Source organism: Manis javanica, chromosome 15, assembly GCF_040802235.1.
Source record: "Manis javanica isolate MJ-LG chromosome 15, MJ_LKY, whole genome shotgun sequence".
Taxonomy (NCBI): Eukaryota; Metazoa; Chordata; class Mammalia; order Pholidota; family Manidae; genus Manis; species Manis javanica.
Window position 1 is genome coordinate 88,269,943 of NC_133170.1, and position 22,991 is coordinate 88,292,933.

Consider the following 22,991-nt stretch of genomic DNA (forward strand, 5'->3'; position numbering starts at 1 on the left):
AGTCCAGCCGCTGGCCCCCTGTGGCCCCCACGCCAGCGCCAGCAGGTGAAGGCAGGTGGGAACAAGCCTGCAGTAACTGTCTTTCAACGACTCCAGGTCAGTGACCCAGACAGGGCCACCCTGGTGCCACGCCGAGGCACCACGGGAAGCCCAGCCACAGCACGTGGGTCTTCGTGCCTGGCGCCTCCTGTGAGGCTCACGCAGACCGGCCCTGCCCACGGAAACATGAGGACAGCGAGGTGCTCCCAAGGCTGCCCTGACTGTGCCCGCCTCCGCTTTGCCTGGGACTGGCCTGTAGTCCCTCCAGGAAGGCATTTCCAGGGTGAAAAGCTGAGCTAAAAGTGCCCCTGTTGACTTTCCCCTGTGAAAGAGCAAAGGAACCGGTTCTCACCCACCTGCCAGCCATTGACAATCTTCTGGTTAAAAATCCCAAACTCGTAGCGGATCCCATAGCCGTATGCTGCCAGGCCCAGGGTAGCCATGGAGTCAAGGAAACAGGCTGAAAATTCCAAGCACAAACAACTTCTTGGGATCAGAGGCAGCAGATCCGGGGCCATTGGGGGGCAAGGCCCCGCTGCCATGCTAAGGCGGCCCTGGGTCACCGGCCCGGTGCCAGACTGTGCAGCCATGGTGACCGGCCAGCTGCAGGCTTCATGAAAGGGAACCGAGCTCCCTGGCTGGTTCCTTCAGCCTGAGGGCCCAGAGCCCCACCAGGAGGGCATCAGAGAGGCCCCTGGGGGTGGGGTCCATGGGGAGGGAGGGTCAGAGCCCACAGAGAGCAGGGCAGGCTCCGCACGTCTCCACTTCTGCCGGCTCGCGGAGAGCCTCACTCGGGCGCGGGCCCCCCACCTACACTTCCTACTCGAAACCCCTGCTGTCTGCCCAGCTCTGCCCACTGGGGGAGACGCAGGGCTGTCCGTGTGCATCTCTCCATCCACAGGGACCCCGACAGCCAAGCGCCAGGGCCACCAGGGGCTGGGGCAGCGCGTCAGCAAAACAAGCCCTGGTTCCAATCGACACGTCTTGAAAAAACACAATGTATCAAACAAGGATCCGGAAGGCAGCCTTGTTAGACTTCTGGATCAAAAATAAGAAAAGTCCACATGAAACCCCAGCCAATAAAATACACGCCAGTCCACCAAACACCCGCAGGCCCCTGGCACGTGGTGGGAGCAGAGGCTGACAGCTGGGGCTGGGCTCTCCTGCTCAGGGAGGCATCTGCTCGGGGGGCCCTGGCACACCAGGCTGCCGCAGGATGGGGCCACCCAGGTCTGCACGCCGAGAGCTCCCAGGAACCAGAGGGGCCCACGGGGAGGGGCTGCTGCACCTGCCCACGGATGACCAGGGCACTGCAAGCGCAGGGAAGGTTGGCAGGGGGTCAGCAAGAGCTGGACCGCAGAAGGCTGAGAACACTTGGGGCAGAGTGGCCCAGGCAGGGTGGCCAGCCAGTCGCCAGCCCCCTGCCTTGGGCTGAGGGGACAGCAGGCAGCCACTCCAGGCCCCTGCAGGCCGTGGAGACCAGGGTCGGGGGGCTTCCCAGTAGCTTGGGAAACAGGTTTTTACTGCCTGAGAAGATGGCTGAGATCACAGAACACCTGGGGGAAGGGGCCCCTGGGGCTCTGGGGGGCTGTGTGCTGTCCGCCAGCAGTTGTACCATGATTCCGTCTATGGGAAGAAAGCCTCAGCACACTATGACCTCACCCCCACCTGTGTGACCTCACCTCTACCTGTGTGACCTCACCCCACCTATATGACCTCACCCCCACCTGTATGACCTCACCCCCACCTGAATGACCTCACCCCCACCTATATGACCTCACCCCCACCTGTATGACCTCACCTCCACCTGAATGACCTCACTCCCGCCTGTATGACCTCACCTCCACCTGAATGACCTCACCCCCGCCTGTATGACCTCACCCCCGCCTGTATGACCTCACCCCCACCTGTATGACCTCACCTCCACCTGAATGACCTCACTCCCACCTGTATGACCTCACCTCCACCTGTATGACCTCACCCCCGCCTGTATGACCTCACCCCCACCTGTATGACCTCACCCCCACCTGTATGCTCTCCCCCCCACCTGTATGACCTCACCCCCACCTGTATGACCTCACCCCCACCTGTATGACCTCACCCCCACCTGTATGACCTCACCCCCACCTGTATGACCTCACCTCCATCTGTAGGATCCCATACGACCTGTATGACCTCACCTCCACCTGTATGACCTTCCCCCCACCTGTGTGACCTCACCTCCATAAACTGAAACAGGCCCTGCATTTGGGAGCAAGCAGAGTGGATGGGACACAAGCTTTCACAGTAGAGGTGGAGGAGAGGCAGACCCCATGAATCGTTTCTTTGTAGATTTTGTTTGCGAGGAACATATATTGCATTTACAATTTTTGAAGAATTTAAGTTAAAATGTGAAAACATAAACACACACTCCCCCAAGTAAATCTTAGGGCGTTTGCTCCCTTCACAAACTGATGACTCCCAGAAGGGGCTGTGACGCGAAGCGGCAGGGGCCCAGGTCCAGCCCCTCCACATAGGAAGGCAGGACAAGACCCGGCCTCCCTGCCCCGACAGTGCGCCCGAGGGCCTTGGGGTGTGAGCAGAACCGGAGCTCACTGCTGTCTCCTCTTCCAGTTCACCGACCCGGCTCCCTCTCCCCAGAAGCTGGCAGGAAGAATTACAACAGAAAAACAACTCTGGCTCCCTCTTGGTCAGGGCAGGCCAGGGAGCAGCCCCCAGACCCCCCCATCACTGTAGCCCCGGGAGCAGCTCGCTGTGAGCCGGCTGATGTCCCTGACGCATGTGCGTGCGTGTGTGTCTCCACCGGCCTTTCTCCCTTTCTCCTCGTCACTGCCTGCCTCCACCGGCCTTTCTCCTCGTCACTGCCTGTGTGTGTGTGTGTGTGTGTGTGTGTGTGCGCGCACGCCTCCACCGGCTTTTCTCCTCGTCACTGCCTGTGGGAAGCGGCTGGCATACTGGAGGCCCCTCCGAGCACCCGTCACCAGCACCGGCAAGCCCGGTCTCCAGGAGCGTCATGAAGTGCCCCTTATATAAGGACAACAGCTATTTCACATTGTTTCCATTGGCGGCAAAGATTTCTGGTTTAGAGGGTGCTCCCCTCCACCCGAGGGACTGGCACACGCCTGGCAGGTCAGTGCGGGTGCGGCTGAGCTGGGGGTCTCTTTGTGGGTTGCTGCCCAGGCGCCGCGCAAGGAGGGGCCACGTCCAGACCAGGCCCGGTTACCTGCCAGCCTCCCCAGGCCTCCGTTCCCGAGGCCCGCGTCCTCTTCAATCTCCTCCAGCTCCTCCAAGTCCAGCCCCAGCTGCCAGTCAAAGCACAGGAAACATTTCAGTATTAATCATATTTTCCCTCAAGCAACAGCTGGAAAGATATTTAAATCTTGTAAACTTGTCTCAATCCAAGATTAGAGTCTGCTTTCCTTTAGACTTGAAAACCCAGTGTTAAAATCGGGTGTGTGAAAATGAAAGTCTCCAGGTAGTTCAAAAGCTGCCAAACTACTTAAGAATGAGCGGCCAGAATGAGCCTTGGGTTAATAGCCCAAGTTTTTTACTGCCAGGTTATTAACCCACTTACAGTGGACAGATTATATCCTAAAAATGAAACCAATGGTTTTAATAATTCTCTAATTTGCATGGTCTGATGGTATTTACGTGACATATTTTTAAACAGAAACCTACAAGCACCTTCCAGTGGCCTTCACACACTCTGGTGACACCGCTGTGGCATGTCAAGCATCAGAGGGAAGCTACAGCCACAGCCTTGCAGCCTGACTCGGAGCCGTTCTGGAAGGCGGACCGAGAGGTCTCCTGCTATGACGGACAGTCGTTCCATCAATCGAGCTTTACCATATCAAAGTTGACATAGTGCTCACATTACTTACCTTGATCAGCGGTTTTTAAACTTTTTCATTTCAGGACTGGAATTATACCTATCAATATTTACCAGGTGAGAAATTAAAATGGAGAAATGTTTTTTTAAAGTATGTACGAGTTCATTTAAAAGTAACAGTAAACTCATTACGTATTAACATAACACAGTTTAATGAAAAATATATTTTCTTAAAGCAAAAAAAATTTACTGAGAAGAATAACAGTATTTTTTATCTTTACAAATAAATCTCTTGAATGGACTTTCTCCTTCAGCATTCAATCTGTTGCAATACCACGTATCAGGCAGCCTGTGGAAGACACCACGTGTGCTCGTGAGAGGATGAGAATAAATAGCTCCGGCCTGCTGGACCCCCTGAGAAGGTCTCAGGGCCCCTGGGCACCTCCAGCCACACTTTGAGAACACGGCCAGTCATGAAGGGTGGAAGAAAAGCCGAAAGCCGTGAGAACACAGAAACATCAGGGCCGCGAAGGAAGTAAGGCTGGAGGTATCGGCACGCACGGTGGTCTGGTTCAGAGTAAGAATTCAGATTACTGACTTAACTCCCATAGTAATTTTAAAGAGTGTTTTCCACCAAAATATTTTGGATATGGGGGGGACATAAGATTTACCTAACACACACACTAGCTCAAAGTTAAGAAATATATTTAACTACAACATTTTCCAAATTTACCTGACCACCGGACCCCTTATGCACGAAACAATCCGTAGACCCAGAGACCACACCGAATAGAGGCGGGGCAGAGGCGCGGGGAAGATGATTTGCCCCTTTCTGTTTCAACCCCGAGCGCTGAGGCACCCCTCAGCTTGCTCCGGCGAGCTGCGCCCTAGCTCTGCGTGTCTGGGCCACAAAGAGCACCCCAGGCAAAGGCTGAGACCTCGCGGAGCGGGCCCCTGAAGGCAGAACGTGCGACGGGGTGCTCGGCCTGCTTTTCCTTCACCAAGACGTCACCCACGGGCCCCGGAGCTCTCCCTTTCAAAGTGAACCAAGCCGGCGGCCCTGCGGTAGAGCCGCCCTGGTGTGCAGCCATCACCACCATTCACCTCCAGAATGTCACTTCCAGAAGCAGCCCCACCTCACTGGCACCCTTCCCGCAGCCCCGGGCAGTCGCTTTCCTACCTTGTGTCTCTATGGATTGGCCTATTCTAGATGTTTCCTATAAATGGAAACACACAACATGTGACCTTCTGCATCCCAGCTTCTTTCAACGGAACAGTGTCTTCAGGCCCGCCCGTGGCTGTGTGCGCCGGCGCTTCCCCTCGCTGCGCAGCGCTCTGTCCATGGCTAGGCCACCTTAGGTCACACGTCAGTCGATGGACACTAGGGGTGTTCCCACTTTTTGGCTATTATGAAAAATGCCTCCATGAACATTCATATACGATTCTTTGTGTAGACTTGCGTCTTCATTTTTCTGTTATTAACCTGGCAGTGGCACTGCCGGGTTGTATGGTAATTTTATGCTTAACTTCCTGAGCAAGACTATTTTCCAAAGTGCTCCACCACTTTACTGTCCAACCAGCAACACACGAGGGCTCCAGTTTCCCGCACCCTCGCCAACGCTGCCCCCTGTCTGGGTGATCAGAGCCATTCCCATGGGTGTGAAGTGGCCTCGGTTTGCATTTCACTGATGACTAACTGCTGGACATCCTTTCATCTTCTTGTAAGTCTTCTTGGGAGAAATGTCTACTCAAGTCCTTTGCCCATTTTTCAATGGGGTCCTTTTTTTGTCATTGAGTTGTCTTTATATATTCTGGAAACCAGACCCTTATCAAATTTGTGATTAACAAATATTTGTCCAGCTTTGAAGGCTGTCTTTTCCCTTTCTTCGTACTGTTCTTTGATGGACAGAAGTTGATGCTTTTGTCTAATTTATCCACTTTTTCTTGTATTGCTTGTGCTTTTAGTATTATTTCTAAGAATCCCTTGCCAAATCATGAAGATTTACTATATGTGTTCTTCTAAGAGTTTTATGGTTTTAGCTCTTACCTTTGGGTCTTTGATCCATTTTGAGTTAATTTTTGTATGTGGTGTGATGCAAGGAGTCAGCGTCATTCATTCGCACGTGAATGTCCAAACGCCCCGGCACTGCTTACTGGGAAGACCATCCTTCCCGCACCGAGTGGTCTTGGCACCCTTCCCTCTGAAGGCATCAACTGACCATAGGGAACACCAAAACCACAGGCCACAAAAGAAGAAACAGACCAACTGGACTTGATGAAAATTTTAGACTTTTGTGCACTCAAGGACACTGCACAACAGAGTACATGCACATAAAAAAGACGCCCCCTATCACTCATCATTAGCGAAGTGCTGATGAAAACTAAAATTAGCACACCATTAGAATGACTATCAAAAAAAGAATGAAAAATAAAAGTGACAAGTGCTGGTGAGGACGTGGACAACCCTTGTGCCTGCTGGCAGGAGGGTGCAAGGATGCAGCCGCTGCAGAAAACAGACAATGCATTCTCAGAAAGTTAAACACAGAAAATCATGATCCCGCAATCCCACTGCTCGGTAAACACCCAGAGGAACTGGAAGCCGGCTCTTGAAGAGGCATCTACACCCACGTTCATAACAATACTATTCATAATAGCTATGCGGTGGAGGCAATCCAAGTGTTTATTTACAGCTGAATGGATAAATATGGAGTACCTACATACAATGGAATATTACTCATTTTTTTAAAAAGAAGGATTCTGACATATACTACAACATGGATGAATCTTGAAGATACTAAGCCAGTCAAAAAGGCAAGATTGTGAATTCTCAGTGATACGAGGTACCTAGAACGTCAAATTCACAGAGGCAGAAAACAGAATGATGGTCATCTGAGCTGGGGGAGGGGATAATGGGGAGTTAATGCTGAATGGACGTAGCTTCAGTTTTGCAGGACAAAAGCTGGCCGGTGGCGTCCAGTGCACACCCTGAATGCACTTGATGCCACTGAACTATGTGCTCAAGCACAGTTACGATGGTAAATTAATATTATGTGTATTCTATTACAATTGTTTTTAACTAGGGGAAAAAAATCAATTGGCTCTTCATGTGAGGGTTTGCTTGTGGGCTCTTCTCTTCCATCTCCGCGTGTGTCTACCCCGAGGCCACTTCCACGTAACCCTGCTGACTAAAGCTTCGTAGTGAGTTTTGCAACTGGGCGGCACGAGTGTTCCAGCTCGGTGCTCCTTCTCCAGGATGAGTGCTGCCTGGCCTGCGCCTCTCCCTCTGGGTCTTAGACCCGGCTGTCGGCCTCTGCAGAGCAGCCAGCTGGAGTCTTAGTGGGGACGGCAGGGCGACTGCAGGGCGTCTGCAAGTCAGTCTGGGGACTGTCACCGTCTGAACGGCACTGAGTCTTCCAAGCCACGCATGGACAGGGATGTCTTTCCTTCTTCAGTCTTCTTTAATTTCTTTCAACAATGTCTTACGGTTTTCAGAATAAAGCTTATACTTTTTTTGGAAATTCATTTTGAAGAGTTTTATCCTTCTTGATGCTATTTTAAGTGGAATTGTTTTAATTTCATTTTTGGATTGTTCATCGTTAAGTGTATAAACACACGGTTGATTTTGTCTACTCATCTGGTGTCCTACAACCCTGCTGAGTGCGCTCATTGGTACTAACACACTTGTATGGATTCCCGGGGGCTCCTACATCGTGTCATCCGCCAACAGACACGCCCACTCAGTCCTTCTTCCTCTCCACTCTGGATGCCTCTTATTGCATTTTCTTGCCTAAACACCCTGGCAAGAACCACCAATACAAGGCTGCGTAGAAGTGGGTAGAGTGACATCCTTGGGGCAGAGCAGCAGGCTAAACCAGCAGCTGGAGACGCCGTCTGCCGAGTGCAGGCCGCGGGGCGCTCCACGGGATAAACCCGGTGTCAACAAAGAAACCACAAGGCAGAAAAATAAGAGAAGAGGAGAATCCTAGAGTCAGAGAGATGTAGGACCCTTTTGCGGCTCACAAGCACGCTGACGGGGTGTTCACACCCTGTGTGATGTGTCTCCTTCAAACCTTATTATGATGTCAGCACATTGCCTGTCTGACTTGAAAAAAAAAAAAAAGACAGATTTAAGAAACTTACCAAATGCAACCAAGTTTCTGAACATACTGTTAAAACAAGTTATGAGGCAATCAGAGAAATCTGTCCATTGCCTGAAAAAAACTATTAAAAAATTATTGCCAGTATTTTAGGGGTCATAATGACCCTATATTTAGAGATACCTATTGAAATAGTTACAACTGAAATATGCTGTCTGATGTTGGCTTAAATAAGCCAGGAGTGGTAGAGGAATCAGCAAAACGGGACTGGCTGTGAGCTGGGCTTGGTGACCGGGGAAGCCAGGTGATGGGTATGTGGGAAAGTTCCCCAGAACAATCACTCTATTTTTCTATGTATTTTAAATATGCTATAACAGAAAAGTTCTTAAATGTGTCCTGGATGGCTCAATCAGTAGACTACTGTTTCTTTTGAAGTTCTAGCCTTTAGGGCAATCTGCTCCCCAGCTACAACTTCCCAACCCTGCTGAGGTGGTGGTGGAATGAATTATTTCTGACGTTATAAATGGGGGGCTTGGGGGAGGACCGTCCAAGCCCCGTGTCCTCCTCTGGCTGCCACTCAATGCACTGGACACCCCGCCTTACGACTCAAAGGACCGGCAAGTGTGCGTCTAGAGACAGTGCACGTTCCAGCATTGCGATGACCTTTCAGACACAAGATTGATTAAAAGCTAAATATCAAGTGAAAACCACTTTTAAGGAATGCTGTCCATTTAAAAGGTGTATGCTCCCTGTACTTTCTAAGTTTCTAGGATTAACATTTTTGTGTAATAAAAATTATAAGCAGAAATTACATATTTATGGTGTAAACACTGCCTAAGATCTTTACTATCTGCAAGAAGGGCATGAAGAGAAAATGTTCTGAAAAATAAAATGCTTTACACAACTGTAAACCCCACTAAATACCCAGATATTGCATGCTCTGTGGTTCATATCCAGTCAACAGAGCTCACATGACAGATCACCTGCCAGGACAACCTCTCTTTCTAGATAATTTTGAGCATAAGACTCCTATTTTAGGAAATCAAATTTTGTCCCCTACCCTTTTTTTTTTTTGGTATCATTAATGTACAGTTACATGAGCAACATTATGGTTACTGGACTCCCCTCATCATCAAGTCCCCCCCACATACCCCATTACAGTCACTGTCCATCAGTGCAGTAAGATGCTGTAGAGTCACTACTTGTCTTCTCTGAGCTATACTGCCTTCCCCGTGCCTCCCCGGGGCTACATTATGTGTGCTAATTACAATACCCGTTCTTCCCCCCATCACTCCCTTCCCACCCACCCTCCCCAGTCCCTTTCCCTTGGTAACTGTCAGTCCATTCTTGGGTTCTGTGATTCTGCTGCTGTTTTGTTCCTTCGGTTTTCCTTTGTTCTTACACTCCACAGATGAGTGAAATCATCTGATACTTGTCTTTCTCCACCTGGCTTATTTCACTGAGCATAATACCCTCCAGCTCCATCCATGTTGTTGCAAATGGTAGGATTTGTTTTCTTCTTATGGCTGAATAACATTCCATTGTGTGTATGTACCACATCTCCTTTATCCATTCATCTTCTGATGGTCACTGAGGTTGCTTCCATTTCTTGGCTATTGTAAATAGTGCTGCAAAAAACATAGGGGTGCATGTGTCTTTTTCAAACTGGGCTGCTGTATTCTTAGGGTAAATTCCTGAAGTGGAATTCCTGGGTGAAATGGTATTTCTGTTTTGAGCTTTTTGAGGAACCTCCATACTGCTTTCCACAATGGTTGAACTAATTTACATTCCCACCAGCAGTGTAGGAGGGTTCCCCTTGCTCCACAACCTCGCCAACATTTGTTGTTGTTTGTCTTTTGGATGGTGGCCATCCTTACTGGTGTGAGGTGATATCTCATTGTGGTTTTAATTTGCATTTCTCTGATGACAAACGATGTGTAGCATCTTTTCATGTGTCTGTTGGCCATCTGAATTTCTTCTTTGGAGAACTGTCTGTTCAGATCCTGTGCCCATTTTTTAATTGGATTATTTTCTTTTTGTTTGTTGAGGTGCGTGAGCTCTTTATATATTTTAGATGTAAATCCTTTATCGGATCTGTCATTTATGTATATATTCTCCCATACTGTGGGATGCCTTTTTGTTCTATTGGTGTCCTTTGCTGTACAGAAGCTTTTTAGTTTGATATAGTCCCATTTGTTCATTTTTTTGTTTCCCTTGCTCAGGGAGACATGTTCAGGAAGAAATTGCTCATGTTTATGTCCAAGAATATTTTTGCCTGTGTTGTCTTCTAAGAGTTTTACGGTTTCATGACTTACATTCAGGTCTTTGATCCATTGGAGTTTACTTTTGTGCATGGAGTTAGACAGTGATCCAGTTTCATCCTCTTACACGTAGCTGTCCAGTTCTGCCAGCACCATCTGTTGAAGAGGCTGTCACTTCCCCGTTGTATGTCCATGCCTCCTTTATTGTATATTTATTGGCCATATATGCTTGGGTTAATATCTGGGCTCTCTCGTCTGTCCCACTGGGCTGTGGGTCTGTTACAGTGCCAGGACCAAACTGTCTAGATTACAATGGCTCTGCAGGAGAGCTTGAAGTCAGGGAGTGTAATTCTCCCCACTTCATTCTTCCTTCTCAGGATTGTTTTGGCTATTCAGGGTCTTTTGTGGTCCCATGTGAGTTTTAGAGCTATCTGCTCTAGCTCGTTGAAGAACGCTGTCTGTGTTCTGACAGGGATTGCACTGAATCTGTAGATGGCCATTTTGTTTTGCCCCCCACTTTTACTGTGCCAACTGAAACTACCTGCCCCAAATTCTCCTCTTCACTAAGTCTTGGAGGGGGAGACAGGAGCCCCCGAAATGCAGGGCTGCCCGAGACCTGTGCAAGGCCCCCAACAAGGCCCCCAAAGCACCTTGCACCCCAAAGCAGCAAAAGCAAAGGTGGTGGCAGGGGCTGCAAGGAGGGCGCAGCTGGCGAGGGCTCCTGCACATCACGGGGGCGGGCGGGCGCCGTGTGCTCACACCTGCAAGCTCCACTCAGAGCACCGGCGGAGGGGAGGCCGTGCAGGGCCCAGCAGCGCAGAGGGAGGTGACCCGGGCCCTGCCCTGCCCCGAGGCTGCCGAGCGCGGCCGGCCCCCGAGTGAGCGGCTGCTGGTGAAGACCCACTGAGCAAAGGCAGTTCTTGCTCTGACTAGGGGGCAGAGGGCAGTTTCCTAACTAGAGTGCGGGACGGCACAGAGGTTATCTTAGGGGTAGAGGGGGGATCAGTGCCGCAAGGACGGATGGGCCGAAATCGTCTACTGCTGCTGTGCGCTGACCTGCCCGGGCTGAGGGGAGGAGGGCAGCGGCTTCCAGAGGCTTCGGAACCCCGGCGTCACAATGCAGCGCAGTGCTCGTGCCTCCCACGTGAGCTCCCCAGCCCATTCTTACCTTCTCCCCCTGGGGAGGCGGGGCGCCAACCACTCTCCCCCATGAGGGGCGCCCTGCGCCCGGAAACACCACCTGGCCCCCTGGCAGCTGTGAACCCCGGCGTCAGCTCAACCCAGGGCTGCTTTAGGCAGCGCAGAGGCTGCGCCGCAGGACCCGTACCTGGTAAACGGCCTCATCACAGGCGCTCTGAAGGCCCAGGTTCACCATCGTGTTCTGCAGCGTGCGGCCCATGTAGAATTCCAAGGAAAGGTAGTAGATGCGCTGAGGAAACAAAAGGAGACACCTCGGGCTCCCACTCGGTCCCCACAGGGAAGGCCCCCTGGTGAGCGCAGCTCACAGGCACAGCCCCCGGGGCCCCAGACGCCACAGCCTCCGCTCGCTGTCCCTGAGGCCCAGGAGGGTGTGAACCCCCGACAGCGGGCAGGCAGGCCAGGGAATGAGGCTCCCGCTGGGCGGAGGCAGGTCTGTGCTGGGCCTGGCCTCCTCCGGCACCTGTCCTGGGGCTGCTGACCCCCCACATCGCGGACGCAAGCAGCCTGGGAGGGGGCTGGGGCGACGCACACGTGGGGCACCGGGAATGTCCATCTGCACACCAGCACAACCACATGGACAGACGACCACGCCGCCTCCGCACAGGGCTGCCTGCTGTGGGCTGGGGCCTGGCCAGGGACAGCGCCCTGAGGGGCGACACCCTACTTCCTGGGCCCCGCACAGGCCCGCCCTTCCCTCGCTGCCCCTGCGCTCCTCACAGCCAGCGGACCCAGGCCCGCTGCCCTCCACATGAAGCCTGGGGAACATGCGGGAGAGGCGGCACGTTCCACGGGGCAGCTCTGGGCAATGCGCGGGGGACTGGGAGGCACAGACCCTCCACCGCCCCACTGCACCCCGGGACCAGCATGCTGGACCTCCGGGGCTAACAGGCCACCTGCACAGCCTCCAGGCACCCCCAAAACAGTCCCAATCACAGGGGTGCTTTCAACACATGCACAAGATCTCTGATACCCTTCACCCCAGGTACACTGGAGACACCTTTCCAAACCAGGGTCTGGAAAGGCGGATTCTGACCTCAAGGCGAAGAACCGCACTGCTGCCACCTTCCCCAGGGCCCAGGCACACAGCACAGAACAGGTCTGGCGCTCGGCTGGGAGGTCTTCCCATAGCGCCCTGAGCCCACGCTGACCATGAGAACCCACCACTACCCCCACCCCGGCAGGCCCAGCTGGGGGCCAGCCTGCAGGCGCCTGGCCTTGCTCATCCCAGAGAGGAAACCACGCAGACAGGCCCTAGAGCAGGCCTATGGCAGAGAGGGTGCTGGTCAAACCCGAGGGTGAGCTGCAGGGGGCCGAGGGCAGTGCCAGCATCCTGGCTCTGCCATCCCCGCAAGTCTAGAGTCGCTTCTCAGTGGGAGAGTGCACACACCGCCTGGAGAAGGTCTGTCAGTGCCTGCAGGCCGCCGCACACGCGAACCCGGGGCACGGCGCTGACTGCACAATGGCTTTATCTTTCCTGTAGGTCAAAATTTCCAAAATCCAATCTGAAAAATCTACTTCCCTGTGCGCTGCAGGGTGCAGGGAGAGAGGCCTGGATTCATTGTCCGTGGACACCGCCTGGGGTGCCAGGCGACCTGACAGCCGTGCCCCAGCCTGCTCCCAACAGCGACTCTCCTAAAAGTGCCTATTTTACCCCCGGGGCAAGGATGCTGACCAGAAACACCCCAGGAGACTGCGGGCTCTGCTAGGACAGTTGACTCAGCAGCCTGCCCTCGGGCCTCAGGGCCGCCTTCCGTGTTAGTTCACACTGTCCTGCCACAATTTTCAAACTAGTCTCTTCAGAACCTAGAAGCAGCCTCAAAGGGTGGGCCAGGCAGAAGGGGCTCCCAGCTCGCAAGACACGTGGGCAGGGGACCTAAGTGAACGGAGAGGCAGCCCACCTCAGTGGATGGGAAGGCTGGACACTGCTACAATGGCAAAGCTCCCAAAATGGACCTACAGACTCAACACAGTTCCTCTCAAAACTCCAGCTGGCCTCCTTGCAGAATGACAGGATCATCCTAATTTTCAGATGGAAATGCAAAACATTTCAAATAATCAAAACAATCTCGAAAAATAAGACCAAAGTTACAGAGCTCAGACTTCCTAACCTCAAACCTTATACTACTTAACAATAGTCAACAAGACGTGGTGGTGCTGGCGTAACGACACCCAGACCAATGGGATTCACTAGAGTTCAGAAACAGAAATGCACATTTATGGTCAACTAATCTCCAACAAGGGCACCCAGATGATTCAGTGCAGTGAGGGGTACAAGCTCTTCAACACGTGTGCTGGGACAAGGGAAACCCACATGCAAAAGAAGGAAGCTGGATCCCTATTTCATACCAGATCAAAAATGAATGAAAAATGGATCACAGACCTGAATGTAAGAGCCCAAACCATACAACTCTAAGAAAACAGAAGTGAATCTTTATGTCCATGGATTAGGTAATAGTTTCTTTTGATATAATACCAAGTGAGGATTAAAGATGGCGGCGTGAGAGGAGAGACAGAGGCTTCCTCCTAAAACTGGACACAATTAGAAAACATAGTTGGCGCAACTAATCCTGAGAGAGCAACAGGAAAGAGCACGGCGCCAGACTGCACACACCTGGAGAGAAGAGCAGACCTCAGCGAACGGGGTGACGTACCAGGGCTGTGGCTCCCAGGACCCGAGCCCCTCGCCCACCCCAGCTCACCGGCGGGAGGAAGGGAAACGGAGCAGGGAGGGAGTGGAAGGCCTGGGACTGCTGAATACCCAGCTCCAGAGATCTGCGCTGGGAGCACAAACCTACATTTCATGGTGCTTTCATGAGACTCGCATGACTACCGGGTTGGAAAGTTAATACAGGCAGAGTTCCTGGGGAGACTGGGAATCCGGCCGCTTGTGGAAAGCAGGGACCCATATCCTCCTGCTCTGGGACAAAAACTTATACCTGTGTGCCCGGCCCACTGGCTCAGGCAGTGGAGACAGGCACAGCAGCCGGGAGGCGGGGAACAGCTCTTTCCTCCCCCCAGGCACCAGTACCGCTCCCCTGCGACTCCCGACATTGCTTCAGGGGCTCAGCAGCTCCAGAGACTACAGCTTCTGGACACTAGAGGGCGCCATATACAAACATGAAACGCCAAAGGAACCTGGTCCAGAGTAAAATTGTTAATACAACTCCCGAGAAAGATTTAAATGATATGGACCTTGTGACTCTTCCTGAAAGGGAGTTCAAAATAAAAATAATCAACATCCTAATGGAGGTACAGAAATATATCCAAGAACTCGGGAATGAATTCAGGTAGGAGATCCAATCGTTGAAGAGCACGATGGAGGGTATTAAAAGCAGGTTGCATATGGCGGAGGAGATGATAAATGAACTAGAAACTAGAAAAGAGGAATACAAAGAAGCTGAGGCACAGAGAGAAAAAAGGATCTCTAAAATGAAAAAATATTGAGAGAACTGCGTGACCAATCCAAACGGAACAATATTCGCATTACAGGGATACCGGAAGAAGAAGGGAAAGAGAAAGGGATAGAAAGTGTCTTTGAGGAGGTAGTTGCTGAAAACTTCCCCAATCTGGGGAAGGAGATAGTGCCTGAGGCCATGGAGATCCACAGATCTCCCAACACAAGGGACCTAAGGAAAACAACACCAAAACATATAGTAAAAAATTGGCAAAGATCAAGGATAAGGACAGAGTGTTAAAAGCAGCCAGAGAAAGAAATGAGATCACATACAAAGGAAAGCCCATCAGGCTAACAACATCAGACTTCTCAGCAGAGACCTTACAGGCCAGAAGGGACTGGCAGGATGTATTTAATGCCCTGAAGCAGAAGGGCCTGGAACCAAGATTACTTTATCCGGTGAAATTATCATTTAAATTTGAAGGAGGGATTAAACAATTTCCAGATAAGCAAAAGCTGAGAGTTTACCTCCCACAAACCATCTCTGCAGTCTATTTTGGAGGGACTGCTGTAGATGGAAGTGTTCCTAGGGGTGGACAGCTGTCACCAGAGGTAGTAAAACCATGGTAGGGAGGGTGGAGCAGCTGATTGTGAGGCAAATGCAAAATTAAATTGACTATCCGCAAAGCCAATCAAGGGATAGAGAAAAAGTATAGAATCTGATACCTAATATATAAAGAATGAAGGAGGAAGAAAAAGGAGGAGAAATAGAAAAGAACCTTTAGATTGTGTTTGTAACAGCATATTAAGTGAGTTAAGTTAGACTCTTAGATAGTAAGGAAAGTAACCTGGAACCTTTGGTAACCACGAATCTAAAGCCTGCAATGGCAATGAGTACATACCTATCGATAATCACCCTAAATGTAAATGGACTGAATGCACCAATCAAAAGACACAGAGTAATACAATGGATAAAAAAACAAGACCCATCTATATGCTGCTTACAAGAAACTCACCTCAAACCCAAAGACATGCACAGACTAAAAGTCAAGGGATGGAAAAAGATATTTCATGCAAACAACAGGGAGAAAAAAGCAGGTATTGCAGTACTAATATGAGACAAAATAGACTTCAAAACAAAGAAAGTAACAAGAGATAAAGAAGGACATTACATAATGATAAAGGGCTCAATACAACAAGAGGATATAACCATTATAAATATATATATGCACCCAACACAGGAGCACCAGCATTTGTGAAACAAATACTAACAGAATTAAAGGAGGAAATACACTGCAATGCATTCATTTTAGGAGACTTCAGCACACCACTCACTCCAAAGGATAGACCCACCAGACAGAAAATAAGTAAGGACACAGGGGCACTGAACAACACACTAGAACAGATGGACCTAATAGACATCTATAGAACTCTACACCCAAAAGCAGCAGGATACACATTCTTCTCAAGTGCACATGGAACATTCTCCAGAATAGACCACATACTAGGCCACAAAAAGAGCCTCAGTAAATTCAAAAAGATTGAAATCCTACCAACCAACTTTTCAGACCACAAAGGTATAAAACTAGAAATAAATTGCACCAAGAAAGCAAAAAGGCTCACAAACACATGGAGGCTTAACAACATGCTTCTAAATAGTCAATGGATCAAGGACCAAATTAAAATGGAGATCCAGCAATATATGGAAATAAATGACAACAACAACACAAAGCCCCAACTTCTGTGGGATGCAGTGAAAGCAGTCTTAAGAGGAAAGTATATAGCAATCCAGGCATATTTAAAGAAGGAAGAACAATCCCAAATGAATAGTCTAATGTCACAGTTATCAAAATTGGAAAAAGAAGAACAAATGAGGCCTACAGTCAGCAGAAGGAGGGACATAATAAAGATCAGAGAAGAAATAAACAAAATTGAGAAGAATAAAACAATAGAAAAAAATCAATGAAACCAAGAGCTGGTTCTTTGAGAAAATAAACAAAATAGATAAGCCTCTAGCCAGACTTATTAAGAGAAAAAGAGAATCAACACACATCAACAGAATCAGAATGAGAAAGGAAACATCACGACGGACCCAACAGAAATACAAAGAATTATTAGAGAGTACTATGAAAACCTATATGCTAAGAAGCTGGAAAACCTAGAAGAAATGGCCAACTTCCTAGAAAAATACAACCTTTCAAAACTGACCAAGGAAGAAACACAAAATCTAAACAAACCAATTACCAGCAAAGAAATTGAAGCAGTAATCAAAAAACTACCCAAGAAAAAAACCCCTGGGCCAGATGGATTTACCTCAGAATTTTATCAGACATACAAAGAAGATATAATACCCATTCTCCTTAAAGTTTTCCAAAAAATAGAACAGGGAATACTCCCAAACTTATTCTATGAAGCCAACATCACCCTAATACCCAAACGAGGCAAAGACCCCACCAAAAAAGAAAATTACAGACCAATATCCCTGATGAACGTAGATGCAAAAATACTCAAAATATTAGCAAACCGAATTCAAAAATACATCAAGAGGATCATACACCACGACCAAGTGGGATTCATCCCAGGGATGCAAGGATGGTACAACATTCGAAAATCCATCAACATCATCCACCACATCAACAAAAAGAAAGACAAAAACCACATGATCATCTCCATAGATGCTGAAAAAGCATTTGACAAAACTCAACATCCATTCATGATAAAAACTCTCAGCAAAATGGGCATAGAGGGCAAGTACCTCAACATAATAAAGGACATATATCATAAACCCACAGTCAACATTATACTGAACAGCGAGAAGCTGAAAGCATTTCCTCTGAGATCGGGAACAAGACAGGGATGCCCACTCTCCCCACTGTTATTTAACATAGTACTGGAGGTCCTAGCCACGGCAATCAGACAAAACAAAAATACAAGGAATCCAGATTGGTAAAGAAGTTAAACTGTCACTATTTGCTGATGACATATTGTACATAAAAAACCCTAAAGACTCCACGCCAAAACTACTAGAACTGATATCGGAATACAGCAAAGTTGCAGGATATAAAATTAACACACAGAAATCTGTGGCTTTCCTATACACTAACAATGAGCCAATAGAAAGAGAAATCAGGAAAACAATTCCATTCACAATAGCATCAAAAAGAATAAAATACCTAGGAATCAACCTAATAAAAGAAGTGAAAGACCTATACTCTGAAAACTATAAGACACTCTTAAGAGAAATTAAAGGGGACACTAACAAATGGAAACTCATCCCATGCTCCTGGCTAGGAAGAATTAATATCGTCAAAATGGCCATCCTGCACAAAGCAATATACAGATTTGATGCAATCCCTATCAAAATACCATCAACATTCTTTAACGAACTGGAACAAATAGTTCAAAAATTCATATGGAAACACCAAAGACCCCGAATAGCCAAAGCAATCCTGAGAAAGAAGAATAAAGTAGGGGGGATCTCACTCCCCAACTTCAAGCTCTACTACAAAGCCACAGTAATCAAGACAGTTTGGTCCTGGCACAAGAACAGAGCCACAGACCAGTGGGACAGATTAGAGACTCCAGATATTAACCCAAACATATGGTCAATTAATATTTGATAAAGGAGCCATGGACATACAATGGCGAAATGACAGCCTCTTCAACAGCTGGTGTTGGCAAAACTGGACAGCTACAGGTAGGAGAATGAAACTGGACCACTGTCTAACCCCATACACAAAAGTAAATTCAAAATGGATCAAAGACCTGAATGTAAGTCATGAAACCATAAAACTCTTAGAAAAAAACATAGGCAAAAATCTCTTGGATGTGAACATTAGCGACTTCTTCATGAACATATCTCCCCGGGCAAGGGAAACAAAAGCAAAAATGAACAAGTGGGACTACATCAGGCTGAAAGGTTCTGTACAGCAAAGGACACCATCAAGAGACCAAAAAGGCATCCTACAGTATGGGAGAATATATTCATAAATGACAGATCCGATAAAGGCTTGACATCCAAAATATATAAAGAGCTCACGCTCCTCAACAAATAAAAAGCAAATAATCCAATAAAAAATGGGCAGAGGAGCTGAACAGACAGTTCTCCAAAGAAGAAACTCAGATGGCCAACAGACACATGAAAAGATGCTCCACATCGCTAGTTATCAGAGAAATGCAAGTTAAAACCACAATGAGATATCACCTCACACCAGTAAGGATGGCTACCATCCAAAAGACAAACAACAACAAATGTTGGTGAGGTTGCAGAGAAAGGGGAACCCTCCTACGCTGCTGGTGGGAATGTAAATTAGTTCAACCATTGTGGAAAGCAGTATGGAGGTTCCTTAAAATGCTCAAAATAGACTTACCATTTGTCCTAGGAATTCCACTCCTAGGAATTTACCCTAAGGATGCAGCAGCCCAGTTTGAAAAAGACAGATGTACCCCTATGTTTATCGCAGCACTATTTACAATAGCCAAGAAATGGAAGCAACCTAAGTGTCCATCAGTAGATGAATGGATAAAGAAGATGTGGTACATATACACAGTGGAATGTTATTCGGCCATAAGAAGAAAACAAATCCCACCATTTGCAACAACATGGATGGAGCTAGAGGGTATTATGCTCAGTGAAATAAGCCAAGTGGAGAAAGAGAAATACCAAATGATTTCACTCATATGTGGAGTTTAAGAACAAAGAAAAACTGAAGGAACAAAACAGCAGCAGAATCACAGAACCCAAGAATGGACTAACAGTTACTAAAGGGAAAGAGACTGGGGAGAATGGGAGGGGAGGGAGGGAAAAGGGCGGGGAAGAAGAAAGGAGGTATTATGATCAGCATGTACAATGTGGGGGGTGGGGGAAGGGGAGGGCTGTGCAACACAGAGAAGACAGGTAGTGATTCTACAGCATCTTACTACGCTGATGGACAGTGACTGTAATGGGGTTTGTGGGGGCAACTCGGGGTACGGAAGAGCCTAGTAAACATGAATGAATGAATGAATGAATAAGTAAGTAAGTAAGTAAATAAACAAACAAACAAATAAAATTCTTCCCATCATGAAGACAGTGGAATAAAAATGCCTCTGCCCACATCTCCCTAAAACTCACCAGCTATAAGAAAACAGAGGTGGAAAGTCAGGGCAGGTAGAACTGAACTGGAGAACCGGCCCTCCAGCCATGTCCCCACCACACTCTAGGGTGGGGTCAGGGTGACTGGCCACCTCTGGTCTCTGCCTTCCAAAGCCAAGGGAAGGATCAATCACCTTACACTCACATGCACTCACACAGGTGCACACTCACCGACACGTGTGCACACTCACAAACCTGGGAACCAGGGTAGGCTGCCCCCTCCAGGCTGCACACACCTGCCCCTTAAGCCAGCTGCAAACAGTGGGCCCGGAAAGAACTCCCTCCCTGAGATGGAGCTTGGGATCCATGACCTAAAATTCAAAACATGGAGACAGAACAGGAAAAAATGGAGAAAGAAAAAAACCCAGTGTTTACCAAGGGGCCAGTGAAGTTCATCCATTCATCCATACAGACACCGCTGAGGTGTGAGGGCCAGCAGGCTCGGGAATGAAGCCCAGGAAGAGATGAAGGCCAGCACGGAGGCGACGCAGCACCGAGGGCCGGGGGGGAGGCTGCGCGCAGAACCCCAGCGGGAGCGGGCGCGGGCCGAGCGCCAGGGCTGGGTGGGACGATGCCCCGCGGAGGGCAGCGCACCTCCATCCGCCCAACGGGGTCCCCGGAAAAGGAACCGAGTGACGTGACACATTAGAATTTTTTCAATATATCATTTAAGAAAATTTTCCATATATACTTAAATCTACAAATGGGAAGAATGTGCATGCATACAAAAAAATCATAGAGTTCAGAGCTTTTAAACTTCCCTCCGATGTGTTCATTTTGTTTTCCTCAGTTTCCTTGGGGTGCTCAGGGCAAAACCACCACACTGCAGGCTTGCCGAAGAGCCATCCGAGGGGGTGCAGACCTTTGAGCCCTGCAGCCTGGGGCCCAGTCCTGGCTCCCACCTCGGCCGGGGAGCCCCCCTCATTCTCTGAGAAGACCACATGTGCCCTGGGGTGCAGCACAGAGCGGGTCTCAGACTCAGGCAGTGTTGGCCCCAACCCAGGGCCAGATCTTCAGGGTGAGTCACAGAACCTACTTAGCAGGTGGCAATTCTGGGGAGAACCGCTGGAGGGCGTAGGCTCGGCCCAAGAAAATGCCCAGAGGGCCTCCCTGCAAGGAGCCAGCTCCCCGGTGGCCCCACACTCTGCTGCCCCAGGCCCAAGACCTCTGGGGCCCAGCCCAGCCTCTGCCTCCCCAGCACCCCCGGGCGCCCTCTGGGCAGCCCTGCTGCAGGAGCGCTGGTCAGAGAAGCAGGTGCTCACCCGCTGAGGGGCCCCTGAGCCCCTGCCTGGCAGCTGTGGGGGGCCTGCCGGCCGGAGCCACAGGACACCTGTCTTTCAGGGCCCCTTCTCACAGTATGACTCTGACAAGTGTTCAGGGGCCTGGAGGTAGCCTGAGTTTTTTTTAACTGTATTTATTTATTACATGCAAAGCCTACCCAACAGATAACATCACCGAAAAGCAACGCGAAGCTCTGTTCAACAGAGGGATGCAAAGATGATCAACACAAATATTAATCCTGACATATTCTCAGCAACATAATCTTGACATGCTAATCTCTTAAAGACACCCTGGGAGTTCATGAACTCTGTGGAAACAGCTTAATATTTACAGCAGAGCCTTATTTTGCTCTTTAAGCAACTGAAATTAATAGAACTGGACTTCTAGACACCTCCAATTTCTTTTCTCTTTCCTAAAGGGTTTTTGGAGTCTTTAAGTAGAAGGGTCTGAACCCCTCGCAGGAAAAGGGCTTTGCACCACCCATGGCCCCAGAACACAGAGGGCGCCTGCTCGGGCCGAGAGGGACGCTGGCTCTCTGGGCAGACCCGCCACCCTGCGCCGGGAAGTCACCGCAATGCTCCCTTGCGGTTTGGTTCTGTTTGTGCCGCAGCCGTGTCTAAACATGCCGCCCGCCACCTCATGGTGAGCTGCCGGCCGGGCAGGGCCACCCTCACCCGCCCCGGGGACACTGGCTGCCAACCCAACACGGAGGCTGCCTCTGATGGGTCCCCTGCCTCTCCCAAGGTCCGAGTCCGGCCTGCCCGCACCCCGGCGGCCCAGCGCGAGCAGAGGCCCGGCCTCCACGGCTGCATGGCCGGGCTCACCGGCCTCCACGGGCCCCATCGGCATCGGCGCTGTGTCCAAGGGGCCCTCTGGAGGGTCGCACCACGGACGCCTTACAGACACCCCCTCAGGCCCCCACCTCGTGAGGTCACACTCGAGCATTCTTCCCGAGTTTGGTGCTGGGAAACCCGGCTTCCTGTGGAAGGATGTCGGCAGGAAAGCTGGCCGCCTGTGTCTGCACGGGTCGCGGGTCCCCTTTCCCGCAGCAGGTCCCGGAACTCAGGACCAGTGCACGGGGCCGTTTGCTCAGCGTCCATCTGGAAAATGCAGTGAAGTACTGAATGGGAGAGCCTACGGGGATCGGCAACCACACAGTTCTTCGGGGGACAAGCTCACCTGGCACTCCGTGACACTGCACTCCGGTGACACCCCGCCTCCTGCTTTGCTCGCTCCCTCCCATCCCACAGCCACACGCACGGCGCCTCCTTATCACCGACAGAGAAGCCGCCCTGACCAGCCCGCACAAGGTGATCTGGACTGTGTCGGACTATATTTATAACTAGGGTGGTGTTGGTGTTCTGAACAGAAGTATTTTCACCTTTCAGTTTAAATGATGTTTCAAGGCTAAGCAAAGACACTCAGTTAAAACTGAAATCACATGTAATTCCTACCCCAGAAGACCCCACGGACCGCATCGTTAACCAAATGTTTGTTGTCCAGTGACGTTCCTGAGTTTCTGCGCCCCCTTGTCTTCCCCTCAGTACATGCAGTATGTATGTTAAGATGGTGTAAGATGGTGTAAGATGGTGTAAGAGGCTGTAAGATGCTGTAAGATGCTGTAAGATGGTGTAAGAGGCTGTAAGAGGCTGTAAGATGCTGTAAGATGGTGTAAGATGGTGTAAGAGGCTGTAAGAGGCTGTAAGATGCTGTAAGATGGTGTAAGATGCTGTAAGATGGTGTAAGATGCTGTAAG

At 49.8% G+C, this 22,991-nt stretch overlaps 1 protein-coding gene and 1 pseudogene across 1 annotated transcript in view; one reads left to right on the top strand and one right to left on the bottom strand.

Annotated features, from left to right (window-relative positions):
* The window catches only part of PYGB (glycogen phosphorylase B), a 49,605-nt gene that overhangs the window by 21,056 nt on the left and 5,558 nt on the right, over positions 1–22,991 (bottom strand). The window contains exons 2-4 of the mRNA XM_037001829.2: positions 11,554–11,655; positions 3,263–3,341; positions 396–499 (exon numbers count right to left, since the gene is read on the bottom strand). Coding sequence (XP_036857724.1) covers positions 396–499; positions 3,263–3,341; positions 11,554–11,655 — 285 coding nt within the window. The remainder of the gene's footprint in view (positions 1–395; positions 500–3,262; positions 3,342–11,553; positions 11,656–22,991) is intronic.
* On the top strand, positions 7,872–7,972 carry LOC118969013 (small nucleolar RNA U13; annotated as a pseudogene).